The sequence below is a fragment of the Neolamprologus multifasciatus genome, chromosome 6 (assembly GCF_963576455.1).
Source record: "Neolamprologus multifasciatus chromosome 6, fNeoMul1.2, whole genome shotgun sequence".
In the NCBI taxonomy this organism is placed as follows: Eukaryota; Metazoa; Chordata; class Actinopteri; order Cichliformes; family Cichlidae; genus Neolamprologus; species Neolamprologus multifasciatus.
In genome coordinates this window covers 28334723-28354484 of record NC_140444.1, presented here as the reverse complement: position 1 = coordinate 28354484, position 19762 = coordinate 28334723, and the positions used below count along the sequence as shown (strand labels likewise).

The 19762-nt window shown below is 40.5% G+C and overlaps 1 protein-coding gene, 1 long non-coding RNA gene and 1 pseudogene across 3 annotated transcripts; 2 read left to right on the top strand and 1 right to left on the bottom strand.

Moving 5' to 3' along the window:
* The first annotated feature begins 5583 nt into the window (after nucleotides 1-5583).
* LOC146517206 (uncharacterized) lies at nucleotides 5584-8872 on the top strand. 2 transcript variants are annotated; one of them, XM_085161804.1, is made up of 4 exons: nucleotides 5584-5882; nucleotides 6786-7325; nucleotides 7401-8312; nucleotides 8537-8872. In XM_085161804.1, exons 1-3 carry the CDS (start codon nucleotides 5831-5833, stop codon nucleotides 7667-7669), a joined length of 861 nt encoding a protein of 286 aa, XP_085017930.1. In that variant the 5' UTR covers nucleotides 5584-5830; the 3' UTR covers nucleotides 7670-8312; nucleotides 8537-8872. The 2 variants fall into 2 exon arrangements, with proteins under 2 accessions (XP_085017930.1, XP_085017929.1); XM_085161803.1 differs by having other exon boundaries at nucleotides 6786-8312.
* A 1227-nt stretch (nucleotides 8873-10099) lies between these two features.
* Nucleotides 10100-11019, top strand: LOC146517205 (uncharacterized; annotated as a pseudogene).
* Nucleotides 11020-17176: 6157 nt separating this feature from the next.
* On the bottom strand, nucleotides 17177-19558 carry LOC146517204 (uncharacterized). The gene is made up of 2 exons (XR_014874708.1): nucleotides 18770-19558; nucleotides 17177-18467 (listed from the first exon to the last, which is right to left on the bottom strand). It is a non-coding gene; the product is annotated as an uncharacterized LOC146517204 (long non-coding RNA).
* Nucleotides 19559-19762: the final 204 nt, after the last annotated feature.

The following is a 19762-nucleotide window of genomic DNA, read 5'->3' as shown; positions in this document are numbered from 1 at the left end:
GCGGGAGTTGAAAGTCCGTGTTGCTCGGCGACAGCCCCAAAACATCACTGCTCTTGAGAAGATCTGCATGGAGGAATGGGCCAAAATACCAGCTACTGTGTGTGCAAACCTGGTAAAGACCTATAGTAAACGTTTGACCTCTGTTATTGCCAACAAAGGTTATGTTACAAAGTATTGAGTTGTATTTTTGTTATTGACCAAATACTTATTTTCCACCCTGATTTACGAATAAATTCTTTACAAATCCTACCATGTGAATTCATGGATTTTTTTTTCACATTCTGTCTCTCACAGTTGAAGTGTACCTCTGGTGCAAATTACTGACCTCTGTCATCATTTTAAGTGGGGGAACTTGCACAATCGGTGGCTGACTAAATACTTTTTTGCCCCACTGTATATATATATATATATATATAATTGTATTTTTATATTTCAATATCACAATAATCTTCCAATTTAGAACTACACGTTAAAAAGAACTAACATAAATAAAATACACTTCAACTAAATACTTATAATTTATTTTCCCAAACCATGCGGGGCCGCACTATAATGATGCGGCTCCGGAGCCGCAGGTTGCAGACCCCTGGGCTAGGCTAAAGCTTAAGCTGCAGCCTGGCCCGCCTGCAAAGTGGGAGTTTTAAAACACATGGCTGAGACACCAAAACACACTTGGGAATGTTCACATGTGTACAATATGTGATTAGAAAATTAATTAAAGAAAAAAGAAAAGAAAAGTGCTGCCACACCAGGGAATTGATCAAGGCCCTACAGCTCCCGTAAAGGAAACACTAGCCAGAAGGCTAGGCTAAAGCTGTGACCTGGCCCGCTTGCCAAGTGGGAGTTTTCAAGCACAGGCTGAGACGCCAAAACACACTTGGGAATGTTCATGTGTTGACAGTATGTGTAATTAGAAAATGAATTAAGAAAAATTGAAAGTGCGGCCTGAGAACAGACAGCAGCCTTAACTAGCGGGACAAAGTAGCACATAGTACTTGAAGGAGTCATCACAGCCAATCAGTTCTCAGGAAAATGGAACATCACATAAATATTTCTCTTCTTTTATTTTCATCAATGTATTTCCTTTCATATATTTTCTGTCAATATTTCTGCCTGATTAGAAGCTCATAGGCAGTTCCTGTCACTCTACAATAAAATAATGTAAAGGCTGCCCTCTCTGCCCTCCCACCAGCTGACCTAACTGACCCAAGTAAACTGTGATAAGATACCCTACATGGACTAAGGTTCTTGGGCACATACATATAGATTTGCTTGGCTGTAGAAATCCATGCCATGAAGCTCCCAGCGCACATTTTTGATGCTTCTGTCTGTGGCAGAGGACTATGCACCCCTACCCATTTATTATGAACAAACAGCACAACTGTTTTTGCTTTTTTAAATTTTTTTATAATACACATGCATGATTTAGATTTATACTTATGTGGCAGCTATTTACTGACCTGACAGTTATTTGAAATCATGTCATGTCATCAATAAGACATGTTATTTTCCATGAAAACTAAAAGTGGGCAGATTCTCAAAAAATGAATGAGACGTGCATGACCTTCTATGACTCTGTGGTGGTGGCCTCAGCCATCTTTTATGGTGTAGTCTGCAGCAGCATCTCTGCTGGGGACAGGAAGAGACTGAACAGGCTGATCAGAAGGGCCAGCTCTGTTCTATGATGCCCTCTGGACCCAGTGGAGGTGGTGAGTGACAGGAGAATGGCGGCTAAGCTGTCATCCCTGTTGTACAACATCTCCCACCCCATGCAGGAGACTCTGACAGCACTGAGCAGCTCCTTCAGTAGCAGGCTGCGGCACCCACGGTGTGGGACGGAGAGATTTCACAGGTCTTTCTTCCCTACTACTGTCAGACTCCACAACAAAGACTTCAACTGATCAAACACACACATCCACACATGTGCAATAGCAATAACACTATTATGACAGGGCGTCACACTAACACAGTTGCTTGTGTCCAGCTTAGCTCTGTTATTATAAATTGGATTCAAAACGCGCCCAGTTTAATGACTTAAACTAAACTGGCATTAAAGTTTCAATGAACTAAAGTGGTCCCCCTGAGTCAGCACCCAGAAAGCTCTTATCTTTAAAAATGTGGCCATAAATACGAGCGTTGCTAGGACCTTAAAACACTGGGGCTAAATCCAGACCTGAAATCTTTGGAAGTTTCACTCAGTAACAGCACCTTTTTAATATTATTGACTAAATTTTATAGTCACAGTTATATGAAATGTCAAACAATCACAGAGTGATGCTGAACTAAACAATCAATGCAATTTGAGTTGTTCTAGTTTGTTTCTTATATTGGATTTATTGTAAGCAGCGGGACTAAAAAATAGTAAAAATATGAATGAATCTCTGCTCTCACAGCTTTTATTGTGCCATAATGTCTCCTTTGAAACTGTGCTCTTGCTCGTCTTTTGGATGCTCACCTCTTCTTCACCTTTCCTGTTGCTTTCACCAAACTGCTGCACTCTTGTTCTCTGCTCTCGCCTCCTGTTCTGGTTATAATTAGAATGCAGTCAGCATGTGCCAAACAAACTCCCCCCAAATCTATCATGTTTGATATGATGAGGAGGTTTTTAGCATCTTATTTATACACTTATTCAACAAACTGTATCAATCAATTATTAAACAAATATCAGACTGTAGAAAAGCAAATAATAATGCACTGAGCAAGTTCATGCCCTAAGAGCTAAATGGCCATCAAAAGAATATCCTGAATGCCTAATACAGGACAGGCCAACATTTAATGCAGCCACAGATCAACATCAGTCAGCTTTCTGCACTTTCCACCTGATCACATCTGTCTTCAAAGTCATGTCACTTCCTCTTTGGTTCATTTATGTTTACTTTTAAATTTGCAGTGACAATAACTTTAGTGACATAGTGCACAAATTATTTCCTATGGATAGCTGGGTTATCTTGGTTTATTTAAGTTAGTATTTTTAAAGGTGCAGTCAGTCATTTTTTAGGTTACTTGATAGAAAAAACGGATCTTGTACTCATAAACATCCATAGAAAAGTGGATAACAATGACACATTGTTAAATGTGTCATTGGTCACTGCTTAATTCCTCATTCTTTAAGCATTATTCATCCTTAGTATGTCATTTATAAATAGAGATATACAGTCTTAGAAAGAATCAATTCTGAGCCTGTTCTTCTTACTCCAAGGACCTTTTCTGAGTTATCATTGTACCAGAGGAGGAGAGCATCCACTACTTGTTTCATTTCACCTGAGTTCACCTGTGGGAAAGCACAGCCCCTGAATATTTCTTTGAATTCAGGAGGACTTGGGAATTAATCTTGAGTGGTTACTGACTTATCTGACTAAAGCTAATGAACCAGAGAAATTCTAAATTCTATTCTAAAACATCCCAGGTCTGAATTTGTGTCTGCACCTTCACACTCCAGATATAAAGGATCATACCTGTTTTACCTCCAGTGTTGTGCCAAAAAGTCATTGTTTACCAAAAACTGATTTCCAGTGTTTCCGTGTGTTTTTTATGTGTAATGTTTTTACTTATATTGATAAATAGTCTTTAGTGAACATGATTTATAAAAGGGTTATATGTCAAATTTAATAATGACCCGTTTTTTCAAGTATCTTTATAACTCTGTGTTATTTTAACTACATTAAAACCAATCCAGTCCTTTTGGGCCACTTCAAAGCTCTCAAACCAGAAACACTAGCCGCTAGGCAAGGCTAAAGCTGCGACCTGGCACATTTAAAAGCACACAGCTGAGACACCAAAAGACACTTGGGAATGTTCACGTTCATGTGTTGATAATAGTGATCAGAAAATAAATTAAGAAAGACTGAAGGTGCTGCCACGCTGGGGAATCGATCCCGGCCCTACAGATCCCGAAACTGAAACACTAGCTGATAGGCTAGGCCAGGGGTCAGCAACCTTTCACACCCAAAGAGCCATTTGGACCCACTTTCCACGCAAACGAAAACACTGGGAGCCGCAAATATTTTTTGATATCTAAAATGAAGATAACACTGTATATACTGTTTTTTACCTTTATGCTTTGTGTGAACAACTAAGGTGTGTTGCTTATGAAATCCATGAAGTGCTACAGAGAAAGTTCCATGTTATTTATGTAATGAACATATTTTGAACTCTTAAAGTTCAATAACAAATAACAAATAACAAAATAACAAAAATAACAAATAACAAAAGGAAAGCTGAACTAAAATGATCCAGCAAACAAAAACTGTTGTGAGCCGCCACCCTTATATCGCCTTTGGGCTTTTGGAGCCTTGACCTGACTTTTAAAAAATAAAAGCACTATGCTGCTAAAAAATTTAAAAATGGATATTTGCAAAATTCTGCCTGAATATGTATTTTACCTGGTTAATGTGTGTGGCAAGGCGTGGTCTGTAGGGGAGGCGGACCACCTGAGCGGCACCCGCAATCATGCCTTGCCACCTTAACGTCTGTGCCATCTATGCTGTTTGTTGGTATGTGTCGGGCTGTGAGCTGAAAAGCTACAGCCGGCTGTATGCGTACAGAAACCGTGTGTGAAAAGTGGTCAATAAAGAGATGCTGAAAAGCATGTTCATGCAAACATTGTTGGGTCTGCAGTGGTACGTTTACAATGGGACTTCTGCTCCTGAACCTCTGCGCATATCCCATATGCGAACAGCGTCTGCAAATCGGGGCTGTACGAAGTCACTTTCATCTTTACACGGGACTGTAAGCTGTCATCTGTGAGGCGTGAGCGGTGTTTGTTTTTTAACATAGTTCACAGTGGAGAATAGCTGCTGACATAATGTGGATCCGAAGATCCATAATTGACCTAGGGTTGAAAGTCTTGATAAATGCAAGGCGTTTCGGCGGGTACACCGGCTTCCGCGAGTGTGACGCTTATTTTGAGCTAAAAAAAAAAAAAAAAAAAAAAAAAAAAAAAAAATATATATATATATATATATATATATATATATACACATATATATAATTGTATTTTTATATTTCAATATCACAATAGTCTTCCAATTTAGAACTACACGTTAAAAAGAACTAACATAAATAAAATACACTTCAACTAAATACTTATAATTTATTTTCCCAAACCATGGGGGGGCTCCGGAGCCGCAGGTTGCAGACCCCTGGGCTAGGCTAAAGCTTAAGCTGCAGCCAGGCAGTGGGAGTTTTAAAACACATGGCTGCGACACCAAAACACACTTGAGAATGTTCACATGTGTACAATATGTGATTAGAAAGTTAATTAAAGAAAAAAGAAAAGAAAAGTGCTGCCACACCAGGGAATTGATCAAGGCCCTACAGCTCCCGTAAAGGAAACACTAGCCAGAAGGCTAGGCTAAAGCTGTGACCTGGCCCGCTTGCCAAGTGGGAGTTTAAAAGCACATGGCTGAGACTCCAAAACACACTTGGGAATATTCACGTGTTGACAGTATGTGATTAGAAAATCAATTAAGAACAACTGAAAGTGCTGACACACCGGGGAATCGATCCAGGCCCTCTAGACACTAGCCGGCAGGCTAGGCTAAAGCTAAAGGTGCGATTTGGCAGGCTCCGTTCATATAGTTCTATCACGTGCAGGTGCACATGCATGTTGGCAACCGTAACCATGGCCTGCCGAGGGTATATAAATGCTGCACAAGGTTCCATTCCTCCCTTTACACTTGCTATTGGACTTGTTTTGACCTGCTCCAACCTCAGCCTGTGGAAAGTTACGTTTTGGAAAATATTTTTCTGAAAGCGATTTTACTTACAAGCGACAACAAGTACTTCATCTTTGGATTGTTTGTGCTTGTTTTTCATCTTAACAGCAAAGATGGCTCTTCGTCGACCCCGACTCCTCGACAGTCCCCTGGACTTCGCTGCAGGTACTTTTAACATTTCTTCAGTTATTTTAAGAGTCACTAAATGATTGTTCCAGTGTGAATATCAAGTTTTAATGTTATCAAAATATGTGTATTCCAAGATTTTTCCCCGTAAATTGTTTGTATGCTTTAAATTTTCCGGGAGAGGTGTAGAAATTATTAACGACTGGTGTATGAATTTGAAAAAAAAAGAAGAGGTGTTACTTTGATTTGAAGACTTTGACCCTTTTTTAATGAAATGGTTAAAAATAGCTTAATGGACTAAAATTTGTAAAATGCCCCAAAATCTGTCTCTGTGGTAACGGCATCTTCAAGATGTCATGGCGTCAGAACACAGGCGTAAACACACCAGATCCCGGTCCCCTCCTAACATCCTGTTCTTCTCCTGTTCAAATGCTTTATTGGAATTAACTATAACTTTTTCCCAGCTACAAAACGTGATGATAAAAAATAAAAATAATATAATATAAAAAAACCTGAAAACAGTAGTCATAGTACAGTAGTAATAATGGTATTAAGACCTATCTTATGTTATGCTAATATTTTTAATAATATATCTTATTATATAGCAAACAGATACACAGGGATAGCATGTGGTAAAAAGATTTCACGTATCTGTCCTTAAAATATCGCGTTACATCTGACCTCAGTACAACCGCTTTTGTACAAACAAACAGGTTTAGAGCTCTTCTATTAAAAATGGTGCTTCACTTAATGATGTGAACTTAGTTGACTTAGTTGTTTTTTTCTTGCATGAACAGGTAGAAGTGTCATTCAGTCTGACATAAATGTAGCCTACAATGCTTTTCTCTCATCATCTGCTCAAACTAACAGATGTAGGTCTGTTGCTTTAGCATTTGGTGTTTATTACATTCCTAATGTTATTTTAAACTTGTTTCCTCACAGGTCGTCTTGACTACGTGGTTGAGCGTCCTGCAGAAGAAGGCCTTCCAGAAGTCATCAGGATCCTGGATGACACTGACAGTGAAGGTGAGTATGGTGAGTATCTCCCTGTCTCACCCTCCCCCTCTTCTCATGAAGCACAACATCCTGATGACAGTGAAGAGGAAGGTGAGTACCCTCCCTACCCACCTGAGGACGTTGAAGAGGTGAGTGAACAGACTGACAATTCATCTGACTGGAACGACTCACAAGAGTGGGGCGATTGGCCTAGCGATGACTCGGGGTATGACACCATGGATGAGAGAGATGATTCTCCTCTCATCCGGGAGCTTTCTCCAGAGCCGTTTTGGCACGATTGGCAACGTCCTATTTCTCCAGGTGATGCCCCATTCGCCATGCCGCCTTTCGGCCACGCCAACGACCCACTCTTCCCTATAGTCGTTGCCCCAGTCGGTGATCCGTCAGCTGCTCCTCCTTCAGCTGCTCCTTCTTCACCTGCTCTCTTATCTACTCCCTCAGCTGCTTCCTCTCCTGCTCCGTCACCTCCGCCCTCAGCTGCTCCTTCTTCACCTGCTCTCTTATCTACTTCCTCAGCTGCTTCCTCTCCTGCTCCGTCACCTCCGCCCTCAGCTGCTCTTTCTTCTTCATCTGCTCTCTTATTTTTTCCCTCAGCTGCTTCCTCTGCTGATCCTACAGCTTCTCCTTCTCCTTCAACCTCAGCAAAGAGAAAGAGAGAAGACGTCTGCAGTGAAGAGGTAAGTGCAAAGGTAAGCAAGGTAAGTGATGACACGTTCTATGGCCCTTCAACATCATCGGGTTCTTTTGGTGTCAGACGCTTCTGGGAAAGGCCTTTTAACCTTTCACATGATGACAGCGACTCTGACTAGATTATGTTAGAACTTGTTTTTAAACTTGTAAATATCTTTTAATTTTTAATTAACTTTGTAATATTTAAGTTAAGCCTTTGTGTCTTGTGATGTTTGTAAGACAGCTAACTAAGAATATCTGACTTTTAAAAAATATTAACTAACACATGTGAAATGTATTGTTTTTTTCTTAATATGTGACATTGCCTGTGTGACTGTAAGGTAGTGTTTTAGGTATTGTTACTTCTATTTCTGTTGATATCACAGGTAACTATTTAAATGACTTACATATTTTTTCTCAAGCTCTAGCTCAGCATGCAGGACAAAGGTAAGTCCGTACTTAATGTCAACACAAATAATTAGATTGTGTTTACATAAGGTATAGCCTGTGGCTAAGGGATCAGAGGTAAGGTAAAAACACATAACAGAATAAAAGTAAATTGAACAACTCAGTGATCTGTGAATTCATGCTTTTCTCTTTGTCTTTTTGTCTCCGGGTGCTTTACACTCGTCCTCTCCCAGCATTCAGCACTTCAGACACTCAACGTCCAAGACGGAGCTAACACAGAGAGATACTCCACCCAGAAGACAGCCTTACCCCAACCTGATGAGAAGGATGGATGACCAAATGACAAACTGGAGAGTGGTGCTGTGTTCCAGCTATGTAAGTTATCACCTCACATTGGCTACAAACTGTCTTGAAGACTAAATCCTTCCAATAGCTGGTATAAATCATCGTCCTACAGTACTGTAGGTCTAAGTTTATTTATAGTTTTTGTGTGTATATGTTGAGTTTAAAATTGCATTTTAACAACATGCTGCAGCTGCCTACTATGGAAATGCTGTTTCGTGTTAAAATGACGTCTTTCTTGTGTTATTACTTTGCAGGGCAGCTGAGAGTGGACAGAGCTGCACAGAGGACCAAAGATCCACTCTCAGCACTTCATACCTGACTGGCCACAGCACCACCCCTCTTCACCCAGGGTGAGGAGGGTCCTGACCCCGCCTGCACAGAGGGAGTTGTGAACATGCACTTCTGTGTCGGTGGGTTTAGGAGCCTCCTCACACACACACGGATGAAGACTGTCACTGGAAGATGTCTCCATTGCATCAGCAGGACAGAACATAAGCATTTGTAAAATATTACAGTTTGTGATGTTTTATACATGTTTTTATTGCTTCATTTCAAACTAGGAGATATAAAATAAACCAGTTTTCATAATATTTTCTGTGTATTTAGTTGTTTTCTTAATAAGTTATTTGGAACATCATTGCAACCTGTCAGCTTTTTATTGAGGATTTAGAAAGTTGCTGGTGGCCCGAGGCTGTACAGTGGGGTGTTGTTTTTGTCACATGATGAAAGTGACCTCATGGGGAGCAAAAAGAACAACTGAACTATTTGGGGATTCACAGACTTTGGTAATCGTTAAAAAATGGAGAAAAACAGTTCTGTGTGAACAAGAAGCTCAAATATAAACCATCCTGACACACTGACACAAATGATCTGCTATCAGTGTTTTCATGAACCTGGGTAAAGGTAATCTGCATGAGTTTAACCTCCCTGTCAAAAACTTGCATGATTCTGTTAGCACTGAAACAATGAGGTCTTGCTCGAGCTACTGAAAATTAATTTTCAGTAGCTCTGTAATTTCAGCTACTTCTGTAATTAATCAGTAACCAATTTATTACTTTAAGTTACAGTGTGAGGGGCATTAATGAACATAAATTAGATTCAACTGGATTATGTGTTTAGGTCAAGAGACACAGACCTTCATCTTTAAGAGGCTCTTCTTAAATGTCTGATTACTATGTTTGTGTTTGTTTGCAGCATCACTGCAGCAGAGAGGGTATAACACAAGGCCACAGTCATGTGGTATCCTGTCCTGCTATTAAGTGAATAAAATACTGAAAAAAACATCTAGACACTAAATACAGTCACTGGCCACTTCATTAGTTACACCTTGCCAGTACTGTTTTGGGGCTTCTTTCACCTTCAGAACTGCCTTAATTCTTTGTGGCGCAGATTCAACAAAGACCTGGAAACATTCCTCGCAGATTTAGTTTCATATTGACATGATAGCATCACACAGTTGCTTCAGATTTGCCGGCTGTGCATCCATGTTGCAAATCTCCTGGTCCACCACATGCCAAAGATAATCTGCTGGATTGACATCTGTTATAAGATGAGTATACTGTGGTCATAAAACGATGGGCATGGTCAGCAGCACAACTCAGGGAGGTTGTACCTCTGAAGAGGCTTCTTCCCATTACACCTGAAGTTTTGACCAGTGAAAAGTTTCCTCACACAGTGTTTCCTAGTGTTTCATCAACAAAGGAGAATTTGTTCCTCAGACTGTGCAAAAATTGCTTTCATGGTTATCCTGCTGCGAGGGTGAGCTCTGAGATGGGCCCAAGCCATGCTTGCTCCTCAGCAGTCTTTATTTAACCTGAAATGTCAAACCCAATTATTGTGGAAGACTCCTCCGACTCTTGAGAAGGAGTTATGCTTTTTGTTTTGTTACTTGTAATAAATGTAGCCTTTCTGCAGCTCCAGAGGCCTGGATTGCTGAATTGGACACTTGCAATCCCACCCTTGAAAACCCCGTAGCTGGTCAGGCCCCTGTAGCCGGAGCAGTGGAAGGTGGCGTAGGCCCTGCTAACTGTCTCCCAGCAGGTTATCCTGAGCAGACGGGAAAACATGATGGCTGGGTGACGGTGAGGAGGAAGCATAGTCTTAAACAGAAGCCCTGACGCACCACAAAACTGTTCATGTGTCTAACTGTTTCCTCCACTCGGCGACACACCGGCCGGGGATCAAACTCTGGTAATTGGTGATTCTGCCTTCTGTTCTGAAGACAGCAGCAACCATAGTCAATTGTCTTCCAGGGGCCAAAGCAGGTGACACTGAGGGAAATTTAAATCTGCTGGCTGAGGGTAAACCTGAATTCAGTAAAAGTATAATTCACATCAGCAATAATGACACCCAGTTACATCAATCAGATGTCACTAAAATCAATATAGAATCAGTGTGTAACTTTGCCAACACAATGTCAGACTCTGTAGTCCCCTCCCCAAGCAGACCAGGAGTGTCATGTTTAGCCATATGTTCTCCTTAAATTGCTGGCTGTCTGACTGGTGTCCAATAAATGATGTGGGCTTTATAGATAATTGGGAAACTTTCTGGAGGAAATCTGGTCTGGTTGGGAGACAATCCCACTTTGGATGAAGCAGCTCTTATTTCTAGAAATCTGGCAAATTTATGAAATCCCCTGAAACATGACTATCCAGTGTTGGGACCAGGAAGCAGAGTTGCAGTCTCACACACCTCTGCAGCTTCTCTCCTCCTGTTATCCCCCTAAAACCCCATCTCCATAGAGACTGTGTGTATATATATATAATTTATAGATAGATAAAGTATGTAGTGCCTCCATATTATAACTGTGTAATCATCTGATATTTTCCTAGTTAAATTTCTTTACGTGTGGACGGTGATCTGTTATTTTGTCAAACTCTTTAGCTGTATGCACATACTGTGTCTTCTTTGAGTATTCAACCTTTTCCATTTAAAGTTTCATTAAATATCAAAAATGATGTTTTGAGACTTTAATGCAGAATCAAAAAAAGAAAAAGTATTTTTTTATTTAGAAACTTTTAAAGACCATCATTTTACACACACACACACACACACACACACACAGAGTCATGTCTTTGTTGTTGTATTAAAGCTCATCTTTGGTGTTGTTGGCTTTTTTTGCCTCCTCAGCTTTCATGGCCTCGGTGTACTTCCTCCTGTCTTCATCCTCCTGGATACACAAAGGAGAAAAGTATATTTTTAACTGAAAGAAAAAGGCAGCTCTCAAACACACAGACAGCTATAAAAACACACAAAGGCACAAGTGTAAGGAAGATCATTCACCTTAGCTCTGTATTTTTTGGCTTTCTCCATCTCCTTCTCTACAAACTTAATCAGGGGTTTCAGCTTCTTTTTTCCAGTGTAAACCACCACCTACGACACAGACCACACAGAGATCTCACTGTAATGAGCCTGGTTTCCTCTAAAGAGCAAATAATTTCTTTTTTAAAATCTGTTTTTCGTGATGATATCATGGGCTTTAATAAAAACGATTAATCGCCTCATAATTGCCTCATACCCTTTCAGCATACAGAGCAGGAAACAAGCAGAGTGATGGGTATGTGCCCTGCACTGACAAGTTGATATCATTGGCTACAAGTTGATATCATTGGCTACGAGCGATGACCACGTCCTCGCGCTCCTCAAAGGGCTCAGCTAGTTCCTCCCACAGCGGAAACACAGCGCGGGACTCTTTACTGTAGGGCAGATCTTAAATACAAACACATACGATTACTTTAGGAAAATCTCTATGTTTGCACTTTTAATCACAACATAAATTTGAACTTTCCTTGTATCAAATGCCCTAAATAAGGGCATCATTTTTTTTAATCTGTCAAATTTCATCACATTGTTTGGGATGCATCTCTGCAGTCTGTCTATGGATCTTAAATAGAATTTGAGTGATGGTTTTAGCTGAACTACATAAAGGATTGGCACAGACTTGGTTGCTTGTGTTGGTTTGCTCATTTTCTGAAAGGTTAACTGATCATTGCATTGAAGGGGACTTCTTCAAGTGTTTGTATTGCCTGGCAGATCTGTTCAAACACTTTTTTGACTCATCATGTTAGAGAATCGTTTTCCTTATACTCTCAGGGCCCTTTAAATACACTCTGAACAACTCAAATCATGTGCGTTTTAAATTTAAAGGCTTGAAGGTGCTGTTTAGCTTATGGGATTCAGAGGGTCGTTGCCAATTTTAATCACAAATTAAAGCATGACATTCAAATGAACAGTGTTTACATACAAAACAGGACAAAAACAGTCTTGTCTGGGTTAAAGGCAACTTTCTCCAGATTCATCCCCACCAGCTCCTTCACTGGTTTTTGGTCCCATCCTTCAGGTATCGGCTCGCTCTGCATCTTAGGCTGTTAAGAGATACACAAGTCCATTAAACACATAAAGACGAGCTGCCTCCCGGGTTCTGTCTCTGTGCCACTGTCAAGAGATTTATTCTAAAGACACTTCTTCAGCTAAGAATCTAAAGGTAGAAACACACAGACGCTGCAGTTTTTACTTGCAAGGGCATGATCACAGAACGCTCACACCAGAGTGGGGGCCCTGTGATGTGCGCTCTGTTCCTGCACTTGCCTTTATTTATATACAAAAGTAATACAACAGTGAATACGTCTATTCATTAACAGAGGAATGTTAGTATGTAGGGAGTGAAGATAAAAGTGGTTCAGGTGTATGTGTGTGTGTGTGTGTGTGTGTGTTATTCTGAAGGACGTGGCCCCTCTTCTTGAAGATAAGAGCATCCAGCTCCCCTCTTCCTGGCAGGAGTGAAATGATAACAGCTTGCTCAGCTATTATCACTGTGAGAAAGAATTTATAAAGCAAGTCTTGATTCCAACAACAGTCATAAAAGGGTCATCATGCAGTATTCTATAATATGCAAATTTATATCACTAAAAGATTTTACTGACTACTAAGTACAATTTTCTATTGACATTCCCTCCTGTTGTTCACGTATAATTTTTGGTGAGATATCAGTATGTAACATCTTGTCGTACATTTTCTGTGACATCATCATTAATCACGCAAAATCTTCAAGTTCCAACAGATCAGGGTCATCATCATCATCATTTGTCACGGCTATGTATGCAGCAACAGTGGAAACAATTATGCGGTTAATCATGAGCTTTAAACATGGCAATATACATGTTGCAAAAACACAAAGTAAAAGTAAGAATATCCCAACTCCGATGAGTAGTCTCTTTAGCACCTGTACCCAGGACAGATCCAGGCCTGCTGGATCTGTCTCAAAGCGTTTAGTGCGTCAGTCATGTTTGATGAGTGTACATTGTCTGGTATGTAAGTGCAGCAGGTGTTGTTGAAGAGGACACAAAGTCCCCCTTTCTCTGCTAGTATGCCCTGGTAACTGGTCCATCCAGAGCCATATCATCTTAGAATATACATACAACAAGCCAAACCACACCTTGGTCACACCAACCCTTTTGGTGGCAAAAAACTGTTGGTGTGGTCAAGTGGGTGCTGTAAAACAAAAGCTCAGGACAGAACAGTTATCAGTCATGTACTTCATACAAAATTAGCATATATTGAATTTCATATTGATCCTCTGAGTGTAATGGTACATTTTAATTTGAATTTATCAAAGCTAAACACAATAATTTTTCTTTATTTTGCTCTTGTTCTTGTGCAGCACCACATCTCAGCACATGCCCCTGTCGGTTCTATTCTACTTTTAAATTGCTGACTATTTCAAGAAAGAACCTAAATGACGGGGACCAGTGTTTATTGTTACATATCTGAATGTGACAAGTCTACCATTTCCCTGTTATTCATAGGTATTGTTAAAGTTTTGGCTTTTGCCTCTATAAAAGTTAATTGACTTTTTACAGTGGCCTGCTATGGTTAATAATAACATGTTCAATCATGAGTGAAATCAAAGCTTTTCTTCCCTTTAGCATTTAACATTCCCAACAATATAATGTGATACGTTAATCGAAACACAGCTAATAAAACACAGTTTTCTTAATGCAAACATCAGTAACTCAAAATTAGCAACCAAAGGGTTAAGTCTGCCGTTCACACTCTCATGTGAAGCTACATTCTCCCCCTCTGCTCTCTCTTATCCTCCTGCTCCTGCAAAAACAAAACAAAGCAAGACAAAACATCCACCCTTCTTTTACAGGCTGGGTGAATTGTTTGTGGACATTTACTAATCCTAAAGTCAGTACCATTCTTGTCTCAGTATCAAGTCAGTTAAAACCTTTAGTCGTCAGTCCATCACAGTCCAGTCACATGCATACATTCACACACATTCATACCAGATATTGCTGATAATGGAGTCTCACGCGGAACCTATTCGAGTATCCATCACCAGCAAGATGACGTCATCATTTTAAAGGAAAACAGTTCCTTGTTTTTTTTGGACTGGATTGACTCGCTGCAATCCTTTTAGCCTCAGGACTTCTCATGTGATCAATGTCCCATATAAGTGAATTTCTCCAGAGCCCATTATAATCATGGAGAAAAATACTTTGCGACTGTTTTCAGTAAGAATATTTTATAGCGCTTTAAAGTTCAATCTCTCAGGCCTGGATTAAAGAGCTGATTTGTTAAATCAGGAACTCACAAAATACCAAAATATCACCACCGGTGGATCACTCCTCTCAGATGTTCTTATTTCAGTGCACTGTAACAAAAGCAAAAACAAACGTAACCAATAAAATACTAATAAAGTAACAAATACTGGGGCCCATTGCAAACATGTCCAAGCATAAAACCATCTTTCTCTCTCTTAGAGAAAGAAAACAATCCAAACCTCACTGATAAAATCAACCTAGTGTTAAGCAAAACCCAAAAATCAACCAAAACTTCACCAGAAAGTTTTTCTCCCTCCCGGGACAATATTGTGTAGGAATACAGGTACCGTAACTCCTTTTTGCATTTTTTTTTTATTTTTATTTTTCTCACACTGGAAACCAGAATACCTAGAGAGAAACCACTGCAAACTAGCCAGACTTTTTTTTTTTTTCAGTGTGTTCCTCCTTCAATTAAATCTCAATCACAAAAATGTGGCGCTCCGAAATAAGACTCACACCGTTAATTCATCATTTTCACTCTGTACCACTGCTCCTCATCAGGCTGTGTGGAGCACAGTAAACAATTCAGTCAAGGCCTTGAGCCATAAACAGACATCACTCACAGACATTGTTTTCATAACCAAACTGCTTCAGACCCTGTCCCCTAAATCTACACAAATGCCCTCTGGGTGACATGAAATGCATTTAACCAATAAACAATCAATGGCTTCTTGTTGTTGTAACAGATTCTGTATTTGGATGTTTGTGTGCAGCATTTTGCGTATCAGCATAGCATTTGTTAGTAAAGCATTCTTCATTGCATCAGCGTGTGTGTGTATCACTCTTCATTGCACAAGCGTGTGCATGTGTGTGGATCACTTCTCAGTGAATTGAGTCAGCATTTCGATTTGTGTGCGTGTGCGTGTGTCATTTCTCACTCAATCATATGTGTTCATATGTGTGTTTCTCTTCATTCTGAGTCAGTGTATGTAGATGTGTGTGTTTGTGTGTGTTTGTGTTCATCACTTTCCTGTTCTGGTGTTCTGGGTAAACCACGGCCTGAAGCGTGACCTGGGGTCCTGCCCCCCTCCTTTTCAGTCCGTTTGTGTCCATTGGTGCTGTTGCTCAAAGTTCTCTCCATACTGGTTCTGGCCCCAATTGAGGCAGTCCTTTTCTCCAGTGTCCTGCATCTTCTCCTTGTCCAGCTCCTCCTTAACTTGACCCTTTTGCTTCTGTACCTCCTTCAGGGTTTGCTCCTGCTGTTGGAGCTTCTCGTCCCGTTTGGCGACCTCCTGCTCCAGCAAGCTACGGCCTGATTTCAAGTCCTATATCTGGGACTCCAAGCCTGACTGATGGGTTCGATTAGCAGCCAGCTCCTCCTGAGCCATGCTCAGTTTCTGCTCTGATGAGGGCAGAAACCTCAGAGTCTTTTCCGTACACATCAGATTGCTGCAGCTCTGCTGTTCGGCTCTCCTCAGAGGTCAGCTCCTGGCCGAGCCCCGACACCTGTACCTTCAGCTTATGTTCTTCTGGTGCTTTTGTCCAATCTGAGGTGCCTCCTGACCTCAGTTACTCCTCCTGTCTCTGGCACACCCTTTTTGCTGCCCGATCATCCGTGTTGGTCCGTCACTGTCCTACACAGTTTTAATGCAGAGTTGTTAAGGTCAGCATTCTTTTGCTCGGCCTCACTTTTCATCCGGGCTTAATGGGCGTCTCGTCACTGCTCTGTCAGCTGAAGCTGTCTGGAAATCTCCCCCGTGTAGTGAAACGGGCCTTGGATTTAACGTTCTCCGTCTCCGCTGCATGAGATCGTTTTCCTGCAGCACTGTTGACATTTTCAGGTTGTTGTTGTGGGTCCAACTGCTGTAGCATTTGGTCAGGGTCACATCAAAGATGGTAGAAGGGAGAGCCAAGATGGTAGAGAGGAGAGCAGGAGTCCAGGTCAGCCTCAGCTTTCAGGGCCGACAAAGCAGCCTGTAATCAAGCATAAAGAGAAAAAACAAAAACAAAACAAAAAACAGACAAACAGGAAAATGATGTTGTTTTGGCTGTGTTATTCAGAGAGGGGAGAAACACCGGGCCAGGCCCTGTGTCAGCCTTCTCTCCCTCTTTTTTGTTTTTTCTCACCATATAATCAACTCATAACTCACCAAGTTGACAGGACAACACAGGTACATGTTAAAATTCTTAAGATCATGTTTAAAAGCCCCAAAAAGGAATTTTCCTTCATTCAGTAATCACTTGTATTAATCAATCAGCAGAAAAATCTCACAATTTGACTCTTTTAACCACTAAATTTGTTGTTTCATCACTGGTTGGTCATACCAGTGTCTTTCTTTTTGAAGTCAAGTTGTTGTCCTGCAACCCAGAAAGTTTATTTGTTAGTAGTGGATAAACTTTATCATTTAACAACAGGTGTATGTTAAGTTTCGCTGCTTTAACCTTGCTGGAAAATCTTCACGTGTTCATGAATGTAAGCTGTTTCTTCATTGCTTGTGTGTGCGTTTGTAGGTGGATTATTTTAACTTTTTTTTCTCAAACGAAGCATTTCTCTAACACGTGCCTTTTTCATACATTTCTCTGGTTGTGTGTGTGTTTTTATTTTGTTTCCCACATTTTGATTTCCCACCTTAAATAACAGCATTCCATGTCTTCAGCCAGGAATTAGAGCTTGCTTGTGAGATTCAGGGACACATGGTGTCAACAACAATCCAGCCAAAAACGTGCCTGAAAATTTCCAGTGATGGTAACCGATAACTGGAGGAGAAGATGTCCTTTAAGCTTCTTTTCAGGGTGGGGACAAAGTGAGAGGTCAAGCTGTAAAATTTTGAGCCAGAGCTTGGCCTGTCTGTCGTCCCAATTCTGTTAATCTATCCTTTTGCCGCTGTACTCAGGTTTCCAGGTTGAGAGAAATCCACCTGTATTAACAAACTAAAACATTTGTAACACAGTAAGGGGAATTGTTGAAAAGAATATATCAATGGGCCAATAGGCTCGACTATAGGAGCACAGGGGTGTGTTTAAATGAGACACAGAGACAAGAATGTAACTCAAAAGAACCAGCCAACTTTAGTGAAATAAACCATAAGGTTGACAAGCACAGGTTAATGACACTTTACAATGGTAGAAAGGAAACTTACAAAAATTAAAAGAAAAGTAAAACACATAAACTACTAAAGCAATGACTTGGTCAAGTGTTACTTTTGGTTTTCAATGTTCGGGTTTCAATGTTCGGGTGCACCCTAGTAACCTGACTCCTTAACTCTTATAGAAACAGATTACACAAATCCAATGGACATTCAAATGAAAATCTCACACTCTTTTCACATGTGGAGAATATTCTACACAACAGCTCATTATTTAAAGTCCCAAATAAAAAATGTCCAAGGGGTAAAGTCCAAAAAATTCCCAGGGTGTGAAAGAAAATAGGGGTGAGAGAATGTCAGTCAGTAGTCTTATGTATAACCAGCTGTGCGTGAAAGTGTGAGTGATACAGTCCTACCACACCGCAAGGTGCAGCAGATCATCAAGTGGAAAAGAAGCGAATCTCAGTCTCTCTAAGTCCAGGTGGGAAGGCTCGCCATCTATTTCACCGGAGGAATCCACCTCAGGAACAATTCAGCATACAAAAAAACCTGACCTGTCAACAGACAGGGTCAGAAGAGCAATTCAAATATTAATTATGCTGTTCTAGCTATAATTCACAATTTAGGATCTTGTTGAAGTCACATTCAACATCAATTTGCAATAAAAATACTCAAATTTGCAAAAATAAAACATTTCTCTTACACAAACTATGCATTAAACCAAGTAAAGTCAGTGCATATGCATATATGTCACATATGCGACAATTATTAATCAAACAATTGAGATTAATTCAGTTTCTCAACAATAAAATGTGAAACAGACGTGAACTAACTGAGACATACAACATGTGCTCACCGATCTCAGTGCATCACGGCCGAAGACAATGGTATGGTGTCTCTCGGTCGGAAAATGCGGGGCTCTAAATAACGTAACAGGACATGTTGTTTTTCTCTTTAATAACAGTAATACGACGTGAAGGAAAATAAACATAAGTTGCGCTTCAAGTGTTACCTTACTTCTGGAAGCAGATTGAGATGAACTTTCAGGCAGTTGATAGCAACCACAGCTAACAAAGGCTAACAGTTTAGCTCCACGCGGTACTTTCTAAAGTCACCAGAAAACTGCAGCATCTGCCTGTTTACTCACTGTGGCTACTTTTAACATGAAAGGCAGCTGATAACCAGTGAACTTATGTGCAGCACAGTTGGTTGCAACTTATATCTAATACTTTTTCCAGCTCAAAAGCTTCAGTCTCTCTTTTCTCCTGCCAGCACGCGACTACCTCCACACATAGCAGCGAACACAGAGCACGTGGGTGGGACATACAGCGGCAGGTTGCTCTCCCATTGGTCAAAGCATACTGGGACCTGTGCATTTTGATTGGTTGGGCAGGATGTCCATCTCTCCTCATATCAGTCCTTAAAGTGGTACCCTCATTGTATGTGGGTTACACATTCACTTACTATTTCTTTTCTGAAAACATCCATTCGCTTCATCTGCCTAGATTTTACTCTCTCTCTCTCGGTGCATACTTCACACAGTCAGGCAGTTGCCTTTTATGGGCATGCAAAGTTCCGTCACACACACCCACACAGCTACTCACCCCCAGCAGCTGCAAAGCGTCTTCACGTCCTCTATCCACACTCTCTTATTTTATATTATATCATTTAATTTAGCCTTTTGTTTATTCCACTTTATTCCTCTTGTATTTATATGTACTCAGTTGGGTCTGTATCCGGCCCTTTTTAAACTTTGATCTCTAATCTTTTACTTGATGAGGGATTATTATGTTCTTCCTAGTCTGAACTGCTTCTTTGTTTCTTACAGTCATGTACAAAATGTCCCTCT